Raw genomic sequence first — 24978 nt, forward strand, 5'->3', positions numbered from 1 at the left:
CAGGCCCTTCGGCCCTCGATGTTGCGCCGACCAGTGGAACCAATCTAAAGCCCCTCTAATCTACACTATTCCAATATCATCCATATGTTTATCCAATAACCATTTGAATGCTCTTAATGTTGATGAGTCCACTACTGCTGCAGGCAGGGCATTCCACGCCCTTACTACTCTCTGAGTAAAGAACGTACCTCTAACATCTGTCCTATATCTCTCACCCCTCAATTTAAAGCTATGCCCCCTCGTGCTAGCCATCACCGTCCGAGGAAAAAGGCTCTCACTATCCACCCTATCTAATCCTCTGATCATCTTGTATGCCTCCATTAAGTCACCTCTTAACCTTCTTCTCTCTAACGAAAACAACCTCAAGCCCCTCAGCCTTTCCTCATACGATTTTCCCACCATACCAGGCAACATCCTGGTAAATCTCTTCTGCACCCATTCCAACGCTTCCACATCTTTCCTATAATGCGGCGACCAGAACTGTACGCAATACTCCAAATGCGGCCGCACCAGAGTTTTGTACAGTTGCAGCATGACCTCCTGGCTCCGAAACACAATCCCTCTACCAATAAAAGCTAACACACCATACGCCTTCTTAACAACACTATCAACCTGGGTTGATACACAGCACTTTCCTCTCCATTTACAGCAGTGTTCCTGCAATGAAACACAATCTAACATTAACAGTCAAAGTTTACAATATGAACAATTAATGAACACCACAGTCAATAGATTAGATGTTTTGGAGAATGTCAATTTCTGTGTGGTTGTCGGCGAACCTCAGGCATCTGCTTTCTCACGTTGACTGCAACTTCTGGTGTTTTTGGTTGAATTTGGACATCATCCGTGTTTGTCTCAACTGGAGTCGGCGTAGGATTTGAAAGTTTACTCAGTGTTGAAGTGTCCTCAGCTGAGGTACTGTCTTCCACAGTTTGTTCTGATATTGCCAGGTTCTCAGTTATATTCAGGTCTACACTTGGCACAATTTGTTGTGCTCTTTCAGTTGACTTCCTCTGGCAAACTCGTTCTAGTTGCTAAAAGTTGATCAGCGTGTCTTCCCTACACTACATCGTCCCGAGTTTGAATGGTGTAGGAGAATGGTCCTGTTGTCACAGGTGGTATAGTTTCTTGCCAGTACTTCCTGACCTTTCTGAAGAACAGGACGTTTAGTCATCGTCTCTTCGAGGACGTGGTCTTCATAATGGTGACTTCAGGCCATTTTGAGTGTGCATCTACCACAAAGAAAAATATTCTTCCTTCAAATGGTCTGGCATAGTCGGTATGAATTCTTTGCAATGGCCCTTCTGGCCATTGTTAATGTTGATTGTTAATGTTAGATTGTGTTTCATTGCAGGAACACTGCTGTAAACAGAGAGGAAAGTGCTGTGTAACAGGACGTTTAGTCCTGTTCTCACGTCGTATAATCTGACCTTCCAGTTTCTTCTCAACAATTTCTCGTCTTAGATGGCTTCAACAAATCAAACTTGTCCTGCAGTTACAGGAGTGTTAAGAAATATACCGACAATTTATCACGGGTGATGCTGGAGAACATTGGGTTGTTGAAAGTGTTATATTCCTCTATATGATCAGGAATTGACTTAATCACTTAGACAATGGTCCTTGCTTGCGAGTTTCTTTAATGAATGCTCTGTTGTCTGAACAAACCTTTCAGCCAGCCCATTTGTGGCAGGATGATGAGGGGCAGCTTAGATGTATTGAATTCCATTTGTAAATTCTTGCAAAATGAACTGTGGCCCATTGTCGCTCGCAACTTGTTCAGGGCAACCAAATCTTGCAAAAATCTCACCCGGTCTTTCTATTGTTCTCTTCGAGGACATGGTCTTCATAATGGTGACTTCAGGCCATTTTGAGTGTGCATCTACCACAAAGAAAAATATTCTTCCTTCAAATGGTCTGGCATAATCGGTATGAACTCTTTGCAATGGCCCTTCTGGCCATTCCCCTGGGTGCAATGGTGCTAGTGGAGGAAAAGTTTGGACTTTTGCACGAGCCAAACACACACTTGCTTTCACCTTGATTTCACTACTAAAAATAACTTCTTCATTCTTACTATCCCACAATGACCTTCGTGAAGTTGGGTTAGGAAACATTTCCTTAACAATGGTGGAGTGATGATCCTCATTCCCCAGAGGAGACAATCAGCCTATACGGATAGTTTCAGTCTTCGGGTAACATATGGTTTCAACTTTGGGTTTGTGCCCATGGTCTTGCCACAACGTACCATGTCTATAACTTCTGACAGTAGTGGATTATTTCTGGTATATTTCTTAACACTCAAGTTATCGACTTCTTCAAATAGAAAATTGAACTATTCGTTGTTGATTCATTAAGTAAAGACAATCTAGAGAGTCCATCAGCATTCCCATAGAGACTTGATTGATGATATCTTATAGTGTATGTATGTGCTGACAACAGCAATACCCATCGCTGCATCTGGCTCACTGCTAGCGATGGAATGCTGGTGTACAGCTCCAGTATCATTGTCAGTGGTCAAAGATCCATTAGTAAAGTAAACTTCCTTCCATTTTGGTATTGGTAAAAACATTTGATCCTAAAAATTATGCCTAGAGCTTCCTCTCTATCTGTGGATAGTTCATTTCTGCTTTATTCAGGGATCTTGATGAAAATGTCTTCTCTTCACCATTGGACATTATGTGAGAAACCATTGCTCTGACCCCAGAAGGTGATATATCACAAGCCAGTTACAAGGGTAACTTCAGATCAAAGTGCATTGATACTTCTGATTTTAATACCTCCTTAGCTTGCATGAAGGCCTTCTTGCACTGATCCACCCATTTTCATTCCCTGTTTTGACACAATAAGTTGTGTGAAGGCTAAAGAAGAGTTGCTAGATTAGGGACAAACCTTCTATAACAGTTTACTAAGTCCAAAAGCAATTAAAGCTGATTTACATTTTGAGGTGCCGGTGCCTCAGTTATGGCTTTTACTTTTGAAAGCGATTTGTACAGTCCCACTTCATCTATGACATGTTCCAGGTAATCAATAGAATATTTGAAGAATTCACATTTATTCTTCCATACTCGTAACCCATAATCTTCTCGTCTCTGGAGTGTAACTTCTAAATTTTGAAGATGCTCTTCTTCATTCTTTCCAGTAACTAAGATACATCTAAGTAGCACTGGACTCCTTCTAGTCTGCTTAGAATTTGATCCATGGCACGTTGCAAAACAGAAGCCTTTTATATCTGAATAGCCCTTTATGTATCACATTACATTGTTGTGAATCTGGATCGACATCGATCTGGAGATGAGTTTGACTAAGGTCAACTTTACTGACATACTGGCCTCCAGCCAGCTCAACAAATGTATCAGTTAAAGGCAGAGTGTACTGCCCTGCACCCAGTACAGGATTGATAGTGACATTAAAATTGCCATATATGGGTACCGAACCATTTTTCTTCATCACGGGTACTATCGGCGTGGCCCAATCACTTACATACATGGATTCAAGGACCCCCATCTTGATCAGCTTCTCTATTCTGCTTCAGCTTTATACCTCATGGCTATGGCTGTGACCTAGCCTTTAAGCATCTTGTTTAAATTTTGTCCTTAGTCTTTAGCTTGACTGAGATCTCCGTCATGCTTCCCAGTTCTCCATTAAAGACAATGGCATGTTTAAAATTTTCAGTAGGCCTGCTTCGGACTCTGACATACAAAGAACAGTACAGCACAGGAACAGGCCTTCGACCCTCCACGCCTGCGCCAATTACGTTGTCCTACCTAGACCAACTGCTTATCTCCCTCTATTCCCCATTTGTTCATATGCCTATCAAGATAAGTCTTAAACGTGGCTAACGTAATTGCCTCAACCACCTCACTTGGCAATGCATTCCAGGCCCCCACCACCCTCTGTGTAAAAAAACTTCCCCCACGCATCTTCACTGAATCTTTCCCCCCCTTATCTTGAACTCGTGCCCCCTTGTAATTGTCATTTCTGCCCTGGGGAAAAGCTTCCAACTGTTCACCCTATCTATACCTCTCATAATTTTATAAACTTCTATCAGGTCGCCGCTCAGTCTCTGTCTTTCCAGGGAGAACAATCCCAGTTTATTCAATCATGAGATTCACCTCGGCCCAGTTTAGCTTGATTCTCTCCAGCCACGTTCTCCCCATTAAGGCTGAATATTTACCTTTAATGACATGCAGGGACAAGTCTGCGGTCTGTCCATTTACACCAATACAGCCCCCCAACGGAACCACTCCTCTGGTATAGTTTTTAGTATTACCGTTGAAGGTTTTAAGATGATATGTTGTAGTTTATCTTGGTAAACAGTTTCTGGTACCAGCGAGACGGTTGCCCCAGTTTCCATCTCCATTTCCACTGGTTGTCCGTACAGTAAAGGAGTGACCCAGTAATGGTTTGTTGCACTGGCAATGGTCGGTACATACATTGACAGTTTGTCATCTGACTGTGACTCTGGTCCTTTTTCATGCCTGTGGATCTTTTTCCCTCTATTTGCCTGTTTGCCCGTGCAAACGATCAATAACGTCAATACGTCATGTGATCGAGCTCTTAGAGTGACCTTGCTCCAACTAGGAATAAACACAAATGCACAACAATGATCAGGGGTTCTTGAATGAGCAGATGGCAATGATGACCACAGGGATTAAAAGGGTAGGAAGTGCATAGATAGCTAAACACGTATACAATTGTTTCTTGGTCATCTTGCCATGACTTTAAGAAGGCATATTTACTTTTTTGAATAAGTAGGCTTGATAAATGAAGCAAATTATAATAAATACAAATATTTTCCTTTGCAAAACTGTTATCTTTGAAATGATTGATGTCAGATGCTGAATTAACAATATCTTTGTGCCTGTTTTTGTATTGCAGATTTTCGTCAACAGTGGTTCAATGATTTAAAGTTGCGCAAAATATCTACAAGTGACTCTCCACAATATTCTACAATTTTACCTAACCATAGCACTTCCAGTTCCATAATGCTACCTCAGTTTTTAACGTTATTTGCTAATCAAGATACTTATGCTGCTGTTGTAAGACGAGTGCAGAGCCCGTGCAGATTTCACATCAGTACTTCTACTGCAACTCACTATAGACGAAGTTCCAGCCCATCACCTACAACAGCAGGGTTAAGCAGTCGCCTTTCTACTGTACATCTGAGCTCGGAGGGAAGCAGCTTATCAAGCACAACCTCAAACAGCGTTCTGGAAAAAGATCGTATTACCAGTAGACAAAGCAGTGGCTATCACAGTAATGATTCCAATGATGCCTTCTTTAATAAAACAACCAGCCCTGAGGGATTAAACCACCCTAGTAGAAAAGGAGTTAGTCCAATATTCATGCGTGGTAGTAGAATTGGAGACAAGGAGAAGGAATATGGCAGGGAGAGAAGCAGAAGCACACCGTTCAGACGTAACTCGGGGTGTCAGTCATCAGAAAAAAGGTTTACTCCATCAACTCGTTCTTACCATGCCAAATCATGGGGTCCTGACAGAAACCCACAAAAGGGATTTCAGCAACATTTAGACACAGCTAATAGCGCAGTTTCAGAGGTGTCAGCTGCTAGTGCTATCAGTGCAAAGGACACGGGTGAGGAGAGGCAAAGCAAATTGAATGAAGGAGATTGGACTAAAGTTGAACGGCACAGAAAGCCTCAGAAAAATGACTCTTCTAAAGTATCTAGAGGTAGAGGTAGAGGAAGAGGACGAGGAGCAGGAGGACGCAGCCGACTGTTCTGACAGAGCTTCACAGAAGATCATTTCTGTTTGTGTTAACTGAAAATGGCATTTCTATTTGCACATTTTTTAAGATCTGCAATATTTCGAGCAGATCGATACGATCCGCGAATGAGAGAGGACAACTGATTTGACAAAAATTGGGAATATTTGAAAGAATTATAAGCCTTTCACTGAGCCAATGTATATCATTGGATTGAAACTCAGTGTTAAGCAAAAGGATTCAGGGTTAATTTGTAGGACACTGTACCCCATATAACTAGCACTATGCTGGCACAGGTTTCAATGGGTATCTGCAATTCTCGGGTAATTTACCAATATGAGTCTATTAGAGAAAGGGAGTGAAGAGACAATCCGTGTGTAGGGTGCTGCACAAGTGATGGTGGGTAGATGTGAGTTGAATCTTGTGCGGAGGGAGAGACACTCCCATGCACATGAATACACACACGGCCTTGACAATGTATGATTATAAGCATAAATATCTCAACCTTGACTGTTTTGCTTTCCAGTGCCATGGATTAAATCAGTTTATGGGGAATCAGAAACCCATTGTGGGCATCCTACCAAGGCAAATTATTTGAAACTCAGGGATAGAAAGCAAATTATTGACCTGATTAGAAAATTGCCTGATTGGTAAGAGACAGAGAGTAGGGAATATGGTCAGGATGTAATCAGTGGTATCCCACAAGGATCTGTGTTGGGATTTCAATTGTTCACCATATTTGTTATTGACATAGATGATGGAATAGAAAGCCACATATCCATGTTTCCTGATGATGCAGAGATGGGACATTGTAAGCATTGTAAATGGAGGCAATAAATTAGAGACTTTGAATGGGCAAAACTGTGGGCAAATGGATTTCAATGTAAGCAAGTATGAGCTGTCCCTAAAAAGAGAACTTTATAAACTTAAAAAAACAAAGGGCCCGATTTTACCAAAATTTCACGCCCATTTTCGGGTGTGAAATTGCGGTAAAGTTGGGTGTCGGACCTAAAACGCGATCTGCACCCGACTCATGGCAGATCGTGTCTTTACCGAGCCCCGATCCGGGCCCGGGTCTGGCGCGCGCCCGAATCGGCCGGCGCGACGATTTAAATGCATTTGCATGCATTTAAATGGACTTAATGAAGCTCGCGCCCAACTTTACCAACAAATCCGACTTTACCAGGTTGCGGCCCATTTCGCATCCACGCATTAAACGACCTGCTAAATAAAAGTCCGAATGGGACTCCAAATCAGCAGGGGAACCGCCGAAGCCAATCCCCCCGACCATCCTTCGCGGACCCCCTCTGCGAACCACCCTGGCAGCCTCACCCCCCCCTCCCCCCCGGGATCGGACCCCCCTGGGAGGCACACCCCCGACCTAGCTTGATCGCTGGTCTCCCTCCACCATCCTTCCGATCTGCAGTCCGTCGACAGCCTCCTGCACGTTCCTGGCCTTGCTCTGCCTTCCCCTGGGTGGCGGAGGGGGCTGCCAGGGTGGTTCGCAGGGGGGGGTCCGCGAAGGATGGTCGGGGGGGTTGGCTTCGGCGGTTCCCCTGCTGAATTCGAGTCCCATTCGGACTTTTATTTAGCAGGTCGTTTAATGCGTGGATGCGAAATGGGCCGCAACCTGGTAAAGTCGGGCGCGAGCTTCATAAGTCCATTTAAATGCATGCAAATGCATTTAAATCGTCGCGCCGGCCGTCTGCCCCTGGGGGGGGGGGCGCTGCCAGTCTGCGGCCAATCCCTCCTCCCCACCGGAGGAGGGATCGGAGGAGGGATCCCCCCCCCCCCCCCCCCCCCAGGGGAGACACGTCACTCCCCTTCTCCATTCCCCCCCCCCACACCCCAGGGAAACCGCCCCCCCCAGGGAAAGGCAAAGCAGCACAGACAGCAGAGAGGATGAAAGGAATTCCCTTTGGGGGATAATGTCCAAATCACAGGAACTAAAAACCTGACCGTCCAAAATCTGGGATAATATTTCAAAATGTATATCCCCCCCATCCCTGTCCTGTAATATTATCCCAGATTTTGGACTGTCAGGTTTTTAGTTCCTGTGATTATAACGTGGACATTATCCTCCAAAGGGAATTCCTTTCATCCTCTCTGCTGTCTGAGCTGCTTTGCCTTTCGCGCCCGGGCGCGCTGCCTGCGGTCTGTTCCGAACTCCGCATGTGCAGTTGGAGCTCCGGCCGCTCCAACAGCGCTAAGCCCCGCCCAATAGACTGGCGCCGAAAAAAGGCGTATGGGCACGCTGGAGCGCGGCTGCCGGGCGCGGATCCGTTTGACGACCGGACCCGGCACTTAGTCCCGATTTGGTAAAATCGGCCCCAAAATGTCCAAAGAGACTTGCAGGGTGAGGAGGTGTCTATGTACACAGATCATTGAAAATGTCATGAACAAATACAGAAAGTAATGAAAAGGCTCATGGAATGTTGGCCTTTCTGTCTAGAGAGCTAGAATACAAAAGTGTTGAAGTTACACTACAGACAGACAAAGACCTAGTTAGACCACACCTAGAATACTGTGAGCAGTTCCTCATATAGAATTTCATAGAACCCCTACAGTACAGAAAGAGGCCATTCGGCCCATTGAGTCTGTACCAACAACAATCCCACCCAAGCCCTTTTCCTGTAACCCTATTCCCATTTACCCTGCTAATCCCCTAACACTAGGGTCGATTTAGCATGGCCAATCAACCTAAGCTGCACATCTTTGGACTGTGGGAGGAAACTGGTGCACCTGGAGGAAACCCATGCAGACACGGGGAGAACATGCAAACTCCACACAGACAGTGACCCAAGGCCAGAATTGAACCTGGGTCCCTGGCGCTGTGAGGCAGCAGTGCTAACCACTGTACCGCCCTAATAATACCACTAGGCTTCGCCTCTCCGTCTTAGGGAAGATCTTTCGACATTAGAGGACAATGGAATGATACCTGAACTTCAAGGGTTAAATTACAAGGCGAGATTACACAAACCAGGGTTGTATTCCTTGGAATGTAGAATGTTAAGAGGCGATTTGATTGAAGTTTACAAGATTAAGGGGAACAGTTGGGTAGATAAAGAAAAACTATTTGCACTGGGTGGGGAGTCCAGGACTAGGACTCTTTAACCTGTGCTTAATGCTCCCTCCACCCACATTGTCTGTATCTTTAAGATCTGGTTGGCTGTAGGGATTCGCATTCTAATCAGTATTCTGTAACTTGATTTTGTGTCTCTGTGCCCTGTTTGAGAGCACATTTCCACTCCATCTGACGGAGCAGCGCTCCGAAAGCTAATGGTATTTGCTACCAAATAAACCTGTTGGACTTTAACCTGGTGTTGTTAAAACTCTTACTGTGTTCACCCCAGTCCAACGCCGGCATCTCCACATTAAGATGAGTCAGTGCAGACTCAATGGGTCGAGTGGCCTGCTTCTGCACTGTAAGGATTCTATATTCTACATATACATTACACACTAGACCTCCAAGACGTTAATGTGTATTAAAAAAATCCTTAGCACTAAACCAGGCCACTGGTCTGTTCCAACCTTCAAGACAGTCAAGAACTCCTAGTTCCGTGATTTAACCGAAAACGATCAAGGAGCAGTTAGCCCTCATTCTCGTAGCCAAGACAAGAACTAAATTGTGTTGGGAAATGTGGTTGTTGATCTACATCCTACTGCTTGATTTGCTGCAACATTAAAGGGACTTCTACCTTATAGATTCAATATAACAAATTGAAGGAGTAATGCTCGAGTAGCTCCTGGGGAACCTTTGTGAGCATCTCTTGCTCTGTATATTTTTTAGAACTCTCCCATCTTGCATTTGCCTTTTCCTCTTTGCTTCTCCTTATATAACTTCATTCTCTTGGGAGCTATCTTTGGACAGTTAGTTACCAATTTGTGGTGGCATTTATTAAGAGCTAGTTGGGAGTGAGGAAACAATAGTGAAGGATACAGATATGAAGTTGAGGCCGTGTTGCACTCAAGCAGAGTAAGTTTTACAACTTTTCGATTCTTCTGAAGATTGTAGGAAATAGGCAACATGCCAATCGAATGCTTACGAGTCAGAAATACTTGGATATAGCTCAAAGATTACACAGTTATTGTTTTTGCCTTTGATACTTTTTGGATTAGCCACTGCCTTTCAGGTGGAATTTTCAAATTTTTGTGCACTTGAAGCCATAACATAATCATCTTCATAATTGACGGATAAGACCTTAGTTTAAATTGAGATCCTGGCTGTTTCTGCAGATGGATGTAAGTGATCACAATGCATTAAACAGAGAAAAGCAGGGAAGCCCAAGTGTTATGGCCAGCATGTTCCCTTCAACTAATGCCACTGAAAGGACGAACTGATCACTTTGCTCATTTGGTGCCTGTGGGACCATATTGTAAACAATTTGGCTGCCACATTTGCTTAAGTAACAAGAATGGGAGCACAACAAAAGTCAATTACTGGCAGCATAACACTTTGGGAGGTCCTGAAGACATGAAAGGCACTATATAAATGCAAGTTCTTTTTCAACCTTCCCCTCTTAAAATATTTGAAATAGGTGGCCCAGTGATGTTGCATTTTCACCTACGCCCTTGACTCTACCAACATTAGCCAGATGAATCTTGAAAGCCCTGATTGGGCTGCTATTTGTTAAATGTTCCATCTCTGTGTGAAGGAAAGGAAGAACTGACATTATGTAATTTACATCTCTTGGATCATGCCACTACTATTCAAATGGATTGGCATTGATGGCAATTGTGTATTAAGGCCTGGCCTTTTCCATGCTTCCCTACAAAGAATAGGAGATGTCTCAGTTACAGTAATTAGCAGGCATTTCCTGTACTGCTGAGTGTGTGTTTTTGAATAAATTCTCAACACTAGTGCTTTGGCACGACATGTAGAAAGATAGGTATAATTCCTGTAGGCTCTGCAGCTGTTGGACGTATAACTATAGATTGATCCATAAAGATCAAAGTTTTAAAAAGGGTAATTTAGTTTAATAAGCAATAGTATGTATACACTTTTATTTGAATTTCACTTAAAATCTATTCAACAGACTTAATTTAACTCTTTAACGAATATAACTATTGCTGCTTTAGCCAACAAACTGGTAGAACTCCTTTCCCTAGAATTCTACTTCAAATAGCATCATTAAATCTTCAAGATTTCATCAAAAAATTGAATTTTTGACATTGCTGTAACCGTACAGCAGCAATGTCTGCCTTGCAGCGACTCAGTTTAGTTCAGTTTTACATTTTACTATACAATGATACTAAATACTACCTACTTAATCTGGTGTCAAATCTGCACAGGTCTGATTGTGTAAGTGCCATAGCTATTACAAAAATAGTTAACAAAATGATCAGGGAGCAGGTAGGTGTAGGCATTGTGTGGGTGTCCTTTTGTTGGACCAACTCCGAGCTCCATGCTGCTGCACTGATTGCACAGTCCTAACTAACTCTCTAGACTTGTCGACCTACACAATATGCTCTGGAATGGGGCTTTACCCACACAATCTACTGACTCAGAGGTGAGCACTACCACTCAGCCAAGCTGAGGTGGAAGGGCTAATTAGATGCCCTAACACACGTTTGTTTAGAGTACAGTGGCATCCTGTGGTGAGTGTGTTAATGTGATAGATTTGTTTTGTTGGGGCATATGTTTTTTTAATATATCACGAATGAAAGTCTTACTTTCTGTATTCCAGTGAATATTAATTGCCTCCATTATGAATGAATTAACCCAACCCTAAATTAATCAATCAATTTGTGTAAAATTGATACAATAGGGGTTTTCTTGTCCCTCTATGTGGCAACATTTCTATAACAGCGAGAAGTTTTAGCTCCTAAAAAATTCTCTGAAGTTTTCTGGGGGGGTGGGAGGGCTTTATTTGTTGATCTTTGACCTTTCTTATAAATGTATTTGATTTGATTTATTATTGTCACATGTATTAGTATACAGTGAAGAGTATTGTTTCTTGCGTGCTATACAGACAAAGCACACCGTTCATAGAGAAGGAAACGAGAGAGTGCAGTATGTAGTGTTACAGTTATAGTTAGGGTGTAGAGAAAGATCAACTTAATGCAAGGTAGGTCCATTCAAAAGTCCCTGACAGCAGCAGGGAAGAAGCTGTTCTTGAGTCGGTTGGTACGTGATCTCAGACTTTTGTATCTTTTTCCCGGACGGAAGAAGGTGGAAGAGAGAATGTCCGGGGTGCGTGGGGTCCTTGATTATGCTGGCTGCTTTGCCGAGGCAATGGGAAGTGTAGACAGAGCCAATGGATGGGAGGCTGGTTTGTGTGATGGATTGGGCTACATTCACAACCTTTTGTAGTTTCTTCTTTTGCTTATCCCATTACAAACAGCACAGGAGACCAGCCCTTCAAGCAAAACCTGGGATAAATGAAAGGATCACAAATTTAAATTATATTAGTGATAACACTGCAAGACTTGTCTTAAAATTTAAATCTATATAGTTTATCAGTGTCAGACTCAGCTAATGTATGCATTATTACTAGTGTCAGACATCAAAATAACAAAATTTAAAAACCGTTACTCATTCAAATTATACCTATGAAAGATACTAAATTACTGTAAATTAGCTGGGATTAAAGCAGTAATCCCTCAACTGAGAAGTTTATATGACATGAAACCCTAATAATCCCCTCAAAAAAATGATTCCCAACATCTCCACAGTGTACCTACCTATGTGGGCAGCACGGTGGCACAGTGGTTAGCCCTGCTGCCTCACAGTGCCAGGGACCCGGGTTCAATTCCCGACTTGGGTCACTGTCAGTGCAGAGTCTGCGCATTCTCCCCGTGTCTGAATGGGTTTCCTCCGGGGCCTCTTGTTTCTTTTACAGTCCGAAGGTGCATGCTAAATTCTCCCTCAGTGTACCCGAACAGGCATGCCGGACTGTGGCAACTAGGGGATTTTCATAGCAACTTCATTGCAGTGTTAGTGTAAGCCTACTTGTGACACTAAAAAAGAAACCTTAAAATGTTTCTGACTACTTTGAATACTTGCAGTCACCATATTTGGTTCCTGAGCAATACAGCCAAAGCTTACACTAGGAACTATCACATGATGGGGTGCAGCGTCAGAAATGCAATGGAATCAATACACTGAGCTAAAGTGGTTCATGCTGCAATCTCTGTTCAAAATGGTCACAGGTTGTTGGACATTGTTGACATTTTCTGCCCATCCCTAATTGCCTTTGCGAAGATGGTGATAAGTCGCCTTGTTGAACTATTGCAGTCCTTGTGGATAACACTCTCGCAGTGTTGTTAGGAAGGAAGTTGCAGGAGTTTGTTCCAGTGAAGGTGAAGGAACAGCGATATATTTCCAAGTCAGGCTTGTTTGTGATTTGGAGATGGTGGTCTCTCCTGCTACCTTTATCCCTTTAAGTAGAGTTTGGGGGTTTTGAAAATGCTGTTGAATAGGCCTTGGCACATTACTACATTGTATCTTATAGATTCAACTGCATGATTATCGTACTACACTTTCGTGTATGGAATCAAGCAAGTGCTTTCCCTTTGTCCAGATATTGGATTATTTGTCCTTGTTGAGAGGATTATATATATGTAGAAGAAGGAAGTTTAATGTCCAAAATCATCTTTCCTGATTCATTGCTCACCTGAAATTGTATTGTGAAAATAAATATTACAACACAACATGGTTACAGCACAGAAGGAGAGTACTCGGCCCTTTGTGTCTGTGCTGGCTCTCCAAAGGAATAATTTCACTAATGCCACTCCCCTGCCTTTTCCTCCTAGCCCTGCACATTCTTACTTTTCAGATAATACAATTCCCCTCTTGAATCTGTCTCCTACACACAGTGCATTCCAGATCCTAACTACTCGCTGTGTGAATCTGTCTCCATCACACTCTCAGACAGTGCATTCCAGATCCTAATTACTCTCTATGTGAAAACGGTAACCTCCTCATATGGATATCACACATTATTCAAACTCTTTTTAAGAAATACCAAATGGGCAATCTCCACATTCATATACATTTTGTCTCATGGCATACCATATTATTCACTTTCCTTCAGTGAAATATTTTCCCTGTTTAGCCAATAAACTGGAAAGATATATATGGAGTTGTGCTTTGAATACATCTGCAAGGATGTCTATTTTGGTGTCACATCTTCACCACATTTACAAACACAAAATTTGAGCCACAAATCAGAACTCTTGTCTCCTTTGCTTAATTTACCAATTACTTTAAATCTGTGATTTTTTTTCTTCTTGATCCTTTTACCAATGGGAACAGTTTCTCCCTATTTAATTTGTTCAGACCTCTCAGGACTTTGAAGACCTCTATCAAATCTCCTCTCAACCTTCTCTTCTCCAAGGAAAACTTCTCCAATCTATCTTCATAGCTGAAGTTCCTCATCCCTTTCACTTTACCTCCTCATTATTCACAATGCTTCCAAGTTTGTGGTAGGCACAGTAAGAAGTCTCACAACACCAGGTTAAAGTCCAACAGGTTTATTTGGTAGCACGAGCTTTCAGAGCGCTGCCCCTTCATCAGGTGAGTGGCACGCACCTGATGAAGGGGCAGCTCTCCGAAAGCTCGTGCTACCACATAAACCTGTTGGACTTTATCTGGTGTTGTGAGACTTCTTACTGTGCCTACCCCAGTCCAACGCCGGTATCTCCACATCAAGTTTGTGGTACAATAAGGTTTTATTTGTCATGCAAGGGTAATGATTTACTACATGCATGCAAAAATTAAGAAACAATGTGGAATTTAATCTCCAAAATACTAGTATTATTCACAAAATATATGTAATAGTAACAGAATTTGACTTGTTAACACAGGTCATTTATCTTTGTACACATTGTTATGAATGTGAGACTTTATACGGTGATCATGTTTTGACCTGTCTCCTTTAAGGTAAAACAGGATGTGTTGGAATGGGGGAGGGTGAAAATATACTGAACTTTGCTTGGAGACAAATCCATGTGATTTGATTAACATGGGGAGAGAGGCCCAGGTTGAAACCCACAGAAACTCAAATGCCAGTTTTCACAGCTCGCCACAAAAGAGGGGCAGCTGGCCATGCTGGACACATTCAGACAGAGAAGTAGACATGGGGAATAAACTTAAAAATGGCTGTTGCTGTGCCAAACAGTGAAAAAGACTGTTTTTGAGTTAACTACTACCAGACAGAATGCTGGTGAGAGTGAATTTCTTCTTTGAAGAGACAGGAGTGGTAGATTTAAGGACCAAGGAGGTTGCTTTGCTGCTGGAAGTCAGTTCGATGATACTCAGGAGAATGAATGAAGGGACTTTCAAAGTACACTGGAAGATTCACCCTCATGTAACAGGGAGAAGAGAACCCATTGAATGGCCATGAGGAGTTTGGAACTTTATCTATAAGGCTACGTATTTGCTAAGAGTAATGTGACGTAATATTTTCAGTTTGTTATTTAGTTAAGGGTGAAGTACCTTTTCTAAAATTTAGTGTATTCATTGCCTACTAAGAAATGTTTAGTTGATGTTGATTTTGTTTGTTTGTTACAGTAAAAGTTTTAAAATCTGAAATCTTGTACAATTCTTTGTCGGTCGCTGGGAATTTTAAAAATCTTTTTCAAAGTCATCGGTCTCCATGGGGATCATAACAATATGTACAGTGTAGTTGTCCAGCTTGTTTGACCTCAGGGCAAACCTGTAACCTCCTCATATGGATATCACACATTATTCAAACTCTTTTAAAGAAATACCAAATGGGCAATCTCCACATTCATATACTTTTTGAATCATGGCATACCATATTACAATATTATTCACTTTCCTTCAGTGAAATATTTTCTCTGTTTAGCCAATAAACTGGAAAGATATATGTGGAGTTGTGCTTTGAATACATCTGCAAGGATGTCTATTTTAGTGTCACATCTTCACCACATTTACAAATACAAAATTTGAGCCACAAATCAGAACTCTTAACCATGACCATGATGATATGATACCAAAAAATAGTATTTCATAGAATCCCTACAGTGCTGAAGGAGGCTGTTTGGCCCATCAAGTCTGCACCAACTCTCCAACAGAGCATCACACCCAGGGCCCACTCCAGGACCTATTCCCAGAACCCCCGCTAATCCCCGTAACCCACAGATCTTTGGATACTAAGGGGCAATTTAGCATAGCCAATCCACCTAACCTGCACATCTTTGGACTGTGGGAGGAAACGCATGCAGACATGGGGAGTACATGCAAAATCCACAGAGGCAGTCACCCAAGGTCAGAATCAGACCTTTGCAGATTTGACACCAGATTAAGTAGGTAGTATTTAGTATCATTGTATAATAAAATGTAAACTGAACTGTGAGGCAGAAATGCTAACCAGTGTGCCACAGTGCCACTGAATCAGATAAATCAATAAGTTGCTTAAAAATAACCTTTTTTCAGTGTTTCTGCCACACCGGCTTAAATATTCAGTGTTCAAAATAAGAATATAAACTTGCCTAGAAAAATTATCTTTAAGTACCTTTGTTAATGTTTTTACTCAAGCTTTCGGAGAACTGCTCCTTCGCCAGGTGAACTTCACACTTCACTTGACGAAGGAGCAGCGCTCCAAAAGCTTGTGATTTCAAATGAACCTGTTGGACTATAACTTGGTGTCGTGTGACCTCTCATCTTGTCCACCTCAGTCCAACACTGGCATCTCCACATCAATGTTTTCACTGAGACCATAGCCCCGTTCAAAAGCTAGTGTTTCAGTCATCATTTTTCCCAGAGTTATTATGCGTTCAGCTGAAATTAGTTCTCAAACCACCCGTGTCAGCAAGTCCCTGGCCACTGCAGTTTGAGGGTATGGACAATCCGCTGCTGTGGAGCAGTTCAAATGTACCTGACACTCCCATTACTTGTGTCGTTTTTATAACTAATTTGAAAACAAGCTAGATCCTGAATTTTAGAATGTTTTGGAGGTTGGTGGAGTGGGCAGATATATAGCAGATGACATTCAATGTGGAGACGTGAGTTGATACACTTTGGTAGGAAGAACATAGAGAGATAATGGGAAGGATTTTGTACCTGTACCTGCAGGGTGGCACAGTGGTTAGCACTGCTGCCTGTCCAATTCCAGTCTTAGGTGACTGTGTGGAGTTTACCGTCTCCCCGTATCTGCGTGGGTTTCCTCTAGGTGCTCCGGTTTCCTCAGTGTCTGAGAGGTCCTCCTCCCCCCCCACCCCTCTCTGCGCTGGGTGTCCATAAATCAGGAGTGTGGGGCTGAAGTGCAAACAAAACAGTAATAAAAATTTTTTGAAGAAACTAAAAGAGGGGATGCAGTCTACAAGAACCTACATAAACATGATCTACGGACTCCACGAGGCCGCGTAAAAGGCAGGCTTCTTGGGGAGTCTATAAACCGATGTGATCTATAGCTGTATGGGATTGCTGCAAGCAACATCCTTCACCCCAGGTCCCAGAGGGTAAGGAGGAGGACTCCTCCATGGAGGGACCTCCACTGCCGGACGGCAACAAGGCTTACCAAGGCATGTCTGGGTACAGGCGAGGGCAAGGAGGTGAAGGGTGTGAAGCAGCAGCAGCCCAGACAGGAAATCCCTCTGTGCAGTGCAAAAGGGCATGGAGGGCATTTCTGCAAGGTGGCTCGGGCTGTGGCTTCCAAGGGAGGTTTCGGGGCTTGGGGTGAATGTGAGACTTCATCCAAAAATAAATTAGGTGAGCCTCACCTACCACAGAAAGTTTATTTTAGAATTCAAATTTAGCCATCTGCCATGGTGGGATTTGAACCTGGAAAACCCAGAAAATTGTTTTAGGTTTTTCTTTTATTTATCAGCTTGGTGACCTATACCACAGGAGGGAACCCAATATTTTTCAGCTCACTTTCACCCATGCCTCTCACAGGACGATTTACCATCTACTATGGTGGGATTCAAGCCCAGGCCTCCAGACTATTGCTCTTAGGTTTGTGGATTACCTGTTTGGTGACCTATACCCCTATCTTCAAATAAACTGAGAGACAATTTAAAGAAACAGCCCCTTAGAGGGGTACTACCTTAAACAAAAACAAATCACAAATAAAAGTTAAAATATCAAACCAAAATGTGACAAAGTGTTGATAATTCTTTTCAGTCACCCATACTTGCCACAGGACGATTTACCATTTACTGTGGTGGGATTCGAGCATTGCTCTAGGTTTGTGGATCACAGCTCAATGACCTACACCACAGGGAGAAATCATTTGCCTATTAAATTCCCTTAGCCTTGATGGATGAGCCAATTATGCCCAGTTACTTAATTATGATGTTTGCTGGTGCCACTGATTGGCGCTCACGAGTTAACCCTTTCCACAATGAGCTCCCCATTCCATGAATTCCAAGGCTTGACCTCAGAATGAGCTAAGAGGGCTAGCAAATGGGAGTGCAGACCCCCCACCCTAATCGACAGAAGTGTAACATCCCTCTCCATGGCAACACAGGTCACCAGCACCCTCCCAATGAGTCCTCTGTCACGACACTCTCCACACCTCCTCCCCTGCCACCGACAATCATTCCCTGTGCCGGACTCCACCCCCAACACCCATTACTCCCCATGCCCGTTTCCCCCCTTCCCCACCAATCACCCACCTCACATCCCTGTCTGCAGATCTCTCCCTTCGCAGAGCTCTCCCTTTTGCCTCCCCACCACCACTGCAGAGCTTCCCCCTCCACCCCACGTCATAGCCCACCCACACTCAGGCTCCACCGCCACTCAGGCCCCACTACGTTGGCACTACCCCTGGCACAGTTATGGTGCCAAGCAGATACTGCCAGGCTGACAATGCCCCATAGGCACTGCCTGGCCATGCCCCAACCACCTGCGGGCTTCAATAGCCTCTCGGTAAGGCCATCACGTCTGGTCTCCGTTGGTGCAGACCAGTTGTGATTCTTGTCAGTGTGAGAACCCTCTGGTGAGGCCAAACATTGCCATGCCGACTGTGCTAACAGCATGCATGCTATTAATATGCAAATTGGCTTTGCGCCTTTTTTGGCAAAAATGCCAGTAACTGCGTGTGGCGCAAAAGCGGGCATGAGCCTGATTCTTTCTGCTCCGACACAATCTTACCGGTTCATCGCAGCGATCGACTGGCACACCAAGCTGTGCATTCTCCTGTGGAACACACAGCCCTTGCTCTTCCAGCTGGGGCACTGTGCTTCTAATGATTACTGCTGCTGCATGTTCACTGCTCTGCTGCACGGTCTCCTATCTCTGACTTCTGACTATGATAAGTGTTTGATAAAACACTTGTCAGGCTTCAGCTTCCCACCTCTCAGTCTTCCCCCTGGGCCTTCCATTGTTCATTCACCCCCTTGCCCCGCTGCCTCCCATCGTACCCGTTGCTCTCCCTACTTGCACTGCCCATGCATAGCCTTCCTTCCCCATTCCCCCAACCCTCAACTTGCATCCCACCCCTGGTTAGATTGCGAGACAATCAGCGTGAAGGCTGCGTAAGTTGCACAGCACAGTGCTGTCCTTACAGACAACATCGACATAGAGCAGAAGGGGACCAACCACACAGGCCCGCAGTATGGCATTGAGCCCAACAAGATTGGTATAGCGCTGTGGCAGGTCACGAGTGAACTGAAGTCTGATTTGTGAATGCCACACATTTTCAAACGGGTTTCAAGCTGGTGTAATTTCCCACTGGTGTGACATAAGATTGGGAAAGCATGAGGAGATTCCAGCGAGCAGCTGGTCTAATGAGCATTAATGAGATGCAATTTGAATGTAAATGCCATTCATCCCACCACGCAGCAGGGTAACCGAGTCGCTATTAACCCACCATTGGGAGAATTGCAAACTGTCTGCACACTGGTGGGTTTCCGACTTTACATTTGCTGCTAGATTCTCTGCTCTTACCCACCACGGCAGAATTGGAAAATTCCACCGTTAACTTTGTTTCTCTCTCCACAGATTGTGCCAGAGCTGCTGAGTAATTCTAGCATTTATTGTTCTTCTTTCAGATAACTGGTATTTTGCTTTTCTAACTAATAAAACATTACCTGTTTTCACTTTGGGCTGAGTCTTTTCAATTTACAAATGTACACAATGTATTTTATATAAATCACCAGGTTAAAGTCCAACAAGTTTATTTGGAATCATGAGCTTTCAGAGCGCTGCTCCTTCCTCAGATGACTCTTACCTGATGAAGGAGCAGCGCTACGAAAGCTCATGATTCCAAATAAACCTGTTGGACTTTAATCTGATGTTGAGACTTCTTACTGTGCCCACCCAGTCCAACGCCGGCATCTCCACATTTTATATAAATGATATAGCACAATTTTAACTTTAAATCATTTGGGAACACTCTTGCTATGAGTCAGTTGTAAATTCAACCATGTCAAGACTAGACATTAGTGAAGAATGTGTTTAGATCAGTACATACTTTTGGCTAACATTTAGTACTAAATGTTGGTAAAAGTTGTCTTTAAAATGTGACCTTGCCTGCCTGATCGTGTGGAGTAAAGCTTCTGGATCAATTCACAAAGGCAGAGAGTTATTCAGGTGTCCTGGCCAACAGTTATCTCAACACCAGGAAAACAGATTATGTGGTCATTTATGTAAGAAAGAGAAAATGCTGGAAATGCTCAGCAGGTCTGGCAGCATCTGTAGAGAAATATACAGAGTTAATGTTTCAGGTCAACAATGCTTTGTCAGAACCCAGTCACTTATGGACCATAAGACATGGGGGCAGAATTCAGCCACTCGGCCCATCGAATCTGCTCCGCCATTCAATCATGGCTGATATTTTTCTCACCCTCATTCTCCTGCCTTTTCCCCATAACCCAGGATCCCCTTATTAATCAAGCACTTATCTATCTCTGTCTTAAAGACACTCAATGAGTTGACCTCCACAGCCTTCTGCAGCAAAGAGTTCCACAGATTCACCACTCTCTGGCTGAAGAAATTCCTCCTCATCTCTGTTTTAAAGGATCATCCCTTTAGTCTGAGGTTGTGCCCTCTGGTTCTAGTTTTCCCTACTAGTGGAAACATCCTCTCCATGTCCATTCTATCCAGGCCTCGCAGTATCCTGTAAGTTTCAATAAGATCCCCCCTCATCCTTCTAAACTCCAATGAGTACAGACCCAGAATCCTCAAATGTTCCTCATATGACAAGCTCTTCATTCCTGGGATCATTCTTGTGAACCTCCTCTGGACCCTTTCTAAGGCCAGCACATCCTTTCTTAGATACAGGACCCAAAACTGCTCACCATACTCCAAATGGGGTCTGACCAGAGCCTTATACAGCCTCAGAAGTACATCCCTGCTCTTGTATTCCAGCCCTCTCGACATGAATGCTAATATTGCATTTGTCTTCCTAACTGCTGACTGAACCTGCAAGTTAACCTTAAGAGAATCTTGAACAATGATTCTCAAGTCCCTTTGTGCTTCTGATTTCCTAAGCATTTTCCCATTTAGAAAATAGTCTATGACTGCATTCCTCATTCCAAAGTGCATAACCTCATACCTATCCACACTGTATTCCATCTGCCACTCTTTGCCCACTTTCCTAGCCTGCCCAAGTCCTTCTGCAGCCCCCCCGCTTCCTCAATATTATCTGTCCCTCTACATATCTTTGTATCATCTGCAAGCTTAGCAACAGTGCCTTCAGTTCCTTCTTCCAAATCGTTAATGTATATTGTGAAAAGTTGTGGTCCCAGCACTCACCCCTAAGGCACACCACTAGTCACCAGCTGCCATCCTGAAAAAGACCCCATTATCCCCACTCTCTGCCTTCTGCCATTCAGCCAATCCTCTATCCATGCCAGGATCTTATCCTTAACATCATGGGGTCTTAGCTTATTTAACAGTCTCTGATGTGACACCTTATCAAAGATCTTTTAGAAATCTAAATAAATTGCGTCCACTGTTTCTCCTTTATCTAACTTCCTTGTTACCTCCTCAAAGAACTTTGTCAGACATGACCTCCCCTTGACAAAGCTGTGCTGACTCAGTCCTATTTTATTATGCACTTCCAAGTACTCCGCGATCTCTTCTTTAATAATGGAGTCCAAAATCTTGCCACTGACTGAAGTCAGGCTAAACAGCCTATAATTTCTCATCTGCTGCCTCCCTCCCTTCTTAAACAGCGGTGTTACATTAACTACTCTCCAGTCCTCTGGGACCTGCCTCCAGTGATTCCTGAAAGATCACCACCAATGCCTCCACAATTTCCTCAGCTATCTCTTTTAGAACCCTGGGGTGTAGTCCATCCCATCCAGGTGAGTTCTCCACCTTCAGACCTTTCAGTTTCCCCAGAACCTTCTCCTTACTGATGGCCACTACACTTAGCTGTGCCCCCTGATTCTCCTGGAGCTCTGGCATCTCACTGGTCTTCCACCGTGAAGACTGATGCAAAGTAATTATTCAATTCCTCTGTCATTTCTTTGTTTCCTATTGTTACTTCTCCAGCCTCATTTTCCAGTGGTCCAATGTCTATTTTTGCCTCTCTTTTACCTTTTGTATATTGAAAAAATCTCTTTCTATCTTCTTTTATATTACTAGCTAGCTTACACTCATATTTCATCTTCTCCCCCCTTATTGCTTTTCTAGTTGTCCTCTGCTCGCTTTTAAAGGCTTCCTAATCCTCTGGCTTCCAATTAATCCTCGCCACTTTGTATGCTTTTTCTTTTGCTTTTATGCTGTCCTTGACTTCTCACGTCAGCCATGGATGCCTCGTCCTCCCCTCAGCATGTTTCCTCCTCCTTGGGATGAATTTCTGTTGTGCGTCTGAATAACCCCCAAAAACCCCTGCCATTGCTGTTCCACTGTCTTCCCTGCTAGGCTCCCCTTCCAATCAACTCTGATCAGCTCCTCCCTATCATTTATTGCTATTTGTGGGGCATCGCTGTATAGGGACTGGCTGCCTTATTCAGATGCGCAGCAGCTATAAGTACACTTCACAAGTAATTAATCCACTGTTGAAGGTATAAAAGACCTATACAAGTGTAAATTTGCTTTTCTACATTTTTCCTAACACATGTGAAATGTTTATCATGATGGGAAGAGTCTCTCCAAATCTCTGTGCTACTTTTGCTCCCTGTGTTTCTAGGCTTTTCTCCATTGATGTGTCTGTGTTTCTTTAATTTAAAAGGTAACTGGGTGCCAAACATGAGCTGCTCTGCAGCTGACCAGTTCTGATGAAAGGTCATCTAGACTCAAAACATTGGCTCTGTTTTCTCCCGATGTAGAGATGCCGGTGTTGGACTGGGGTAAACACAGTAAGAAGTCTCACAACACCAGGTTAAAGTCCAACAGGTTTATTTGCCAGCAAAAGCCACTAGCTTTCAGAGCGCTGCTTCTTCGTCAGGTAAGTGGGAGTTCTCACCTGACGAAGGAGCAGTGCTCCGAAAGCTAGTGGCTTTTGCTACCAAATAAACCTGTTGGACTTTAACCTGGTGTTGTGAGACTTCTTACTCTGTTTTCTCCCCACAGATGCTGAGATTTTCCAGCATTTTCTGTTTTTGATTTGATTTATTATTGTCACATGTATTAGCATACAGTAAAAAGTATTATTTCTTGCGCACTACACAGACAAAGCATACAGATTTTGATATTGATTTTGTTTCAGATTTCAGCATCTGCAATATTTTGCTTTTATCTCCTTATAGTTCATAAGTTCATAAGATATAGGAGCAGAATTCAGCCATTCAGCCCATCGAGTCCACTCCGCCATTCAATCATGGCTGATAGCAGCTTGCTGGTTGTGGGATGGCAGGGAATCGGCTAGTCTGTATGCTAAGTTGACGGGTGGTGGAGAATGTGATCCCAGATAAATAGTAACACTGAACTCCTGCTCCTCCAGGCCCCACAAACAAACAAAGCCAGTTGTTGTACAAAAGGAGACATGCTGTAGAAGTTTTTTGTCTTGTTTTTATCAGAACAGAATCACAATAATGCCAAATTTTAAAGGGAACAACAATTTATACCGAGATAAAAACAAATTACTGTGGAGGCTGGAATCTGAAACTAAACAGAAAATGCTGGAAAATCTCATCAGGCTGTGGTGATATAAACAGGGCCTAGTTTTAAGGCTGATAAAATTGGATATCCTAAATTAAAGAATTGGGCACATTGAAATCAAACACAGTCAAACCTCAGGCAGGCCAATTGTACAATACACAAATGTGTCTGGGCCTGACCCATCAACCACCCATCAAAGGTCGTTACACTCTACTTGAGACTTAGCAGGAGATCATGACACCTCATTGAAATGCATCGGTCTATTGTTAGAAGCCCAGATCGGGCCAGACTTTCTGTCACCAAGAGATCCTGTAGAAACCTTACCTGATAACAAGTTCAACAACATGGAGATGGACACCTGGGGGGCGGACCCTGGTGTCCTGTCAGGCAGACATCAAGAAACCCACTGGGTATTGGAACCCCCTCCTGGGACCTCATTGGCCGGAAGCCAGAGAGGTTTCTGGAAAGGCAAGCAGGCTGGGGATAAAGGGACACACTCAGAGGCACACTGCAGCGAAGACTCGACAGGGGAGACAGCCGTGACCATTCGGAAGACTGACCAGAGAAGGAAGGAAGGAAGAAGCGGCCATCGAGACTCACCTTCGTGACGACAGACCAGAGGGACTCAGAGAATCGGGCCTGCAGTTTAACCAAGCCATCTTTACGGGTAGTATACTTGAATCTGGGGTATCCTCTTGTTTTATGTGGGTAATTTAAGGGTTAATAGTGTTATTATTAATAAACTTGTTGAACCTTTACTTGTGTTTGTCCTTTGTCCATCTTGCAAATAAGGGCACCGGGGTAAAACCTTGGAGTAAGTAAACTGGTTGAAAGTATCTGAGAATTAACAGGTACAACAAGGCCTAACAGCATCTATGGAGAGAGGACAGAGCTAACTCTTCAGCAAACTGCAGAGGAGCACATGTTTGGCACCCAGTTACAATTTAAATAAAAGAAGCAGACATATCAAGTGAGGAAAACATAGAAACACAGAGGCAGAAAGTAGCACAGAGACTTGGAGGGACTCTGCCATCATAATAAACATTTCACAGATGTTAGAAAAATGTAGAAAAGCAAATTTACACTTATATAGCACATTTACACCTTCTACAGTGAATTAATTACTTGTGAAGTGTACTCATAGCTGCTGTGCATGCAAATGAGTTAACTAATCTTTCTGCAGCATTGCCTCACAAACATTAGCTCTGTCCATTCTCCACTGATGCTTACAGACCTGCAGACATTTTCCAGCATTTCCTGCTGAGACCTGCTGAGATTTTCCGCATTTTCTGTTT

At 43.4% G+C, this 24978-nt stretch overlaps 1 protein-coding gene across 1 annotated transcript in view; it reads left to right on the forward strand.

Moving 5' to 3' along the window:
* LOC144503398 (mitogen-activated protein kinase kinase kinase 20-like) overlaps nt 1-6908 on the forward strand; it is a 50002-nt gene extending 43094 nt beyond the window's left edge. The window contains exon 10 of the mRNA XM_078227707.1: nt 4876-6908. Coding sequence (XP_078083833.1) covers nt 4876-5741 — 866 coding nt within the window. The 3' untranslated portion in view covers nt 5742-6908. The remainder of the gene's footprint in view (nt 1-4875) is intronic.
* Nucleotides 6909-24978: the final 18070 nt, after the last annotated feature.

The sequence above is a fragment of the Mustelus asterias genome, chromosome 14 (genome assembly GCF_964213995.1).
Source record: "Mustelus asterias chromosome 14, sMusAst1.hap1.1, whole genome shotgun sequence".
NCBI classification, from domain to species: domain Eukaryota; kingdom Metazoa; phylum Chordata; class Chondrichthyes; order Carcharhiniformes; family Triakidae; genus Mustelus; species Mustelus asterias.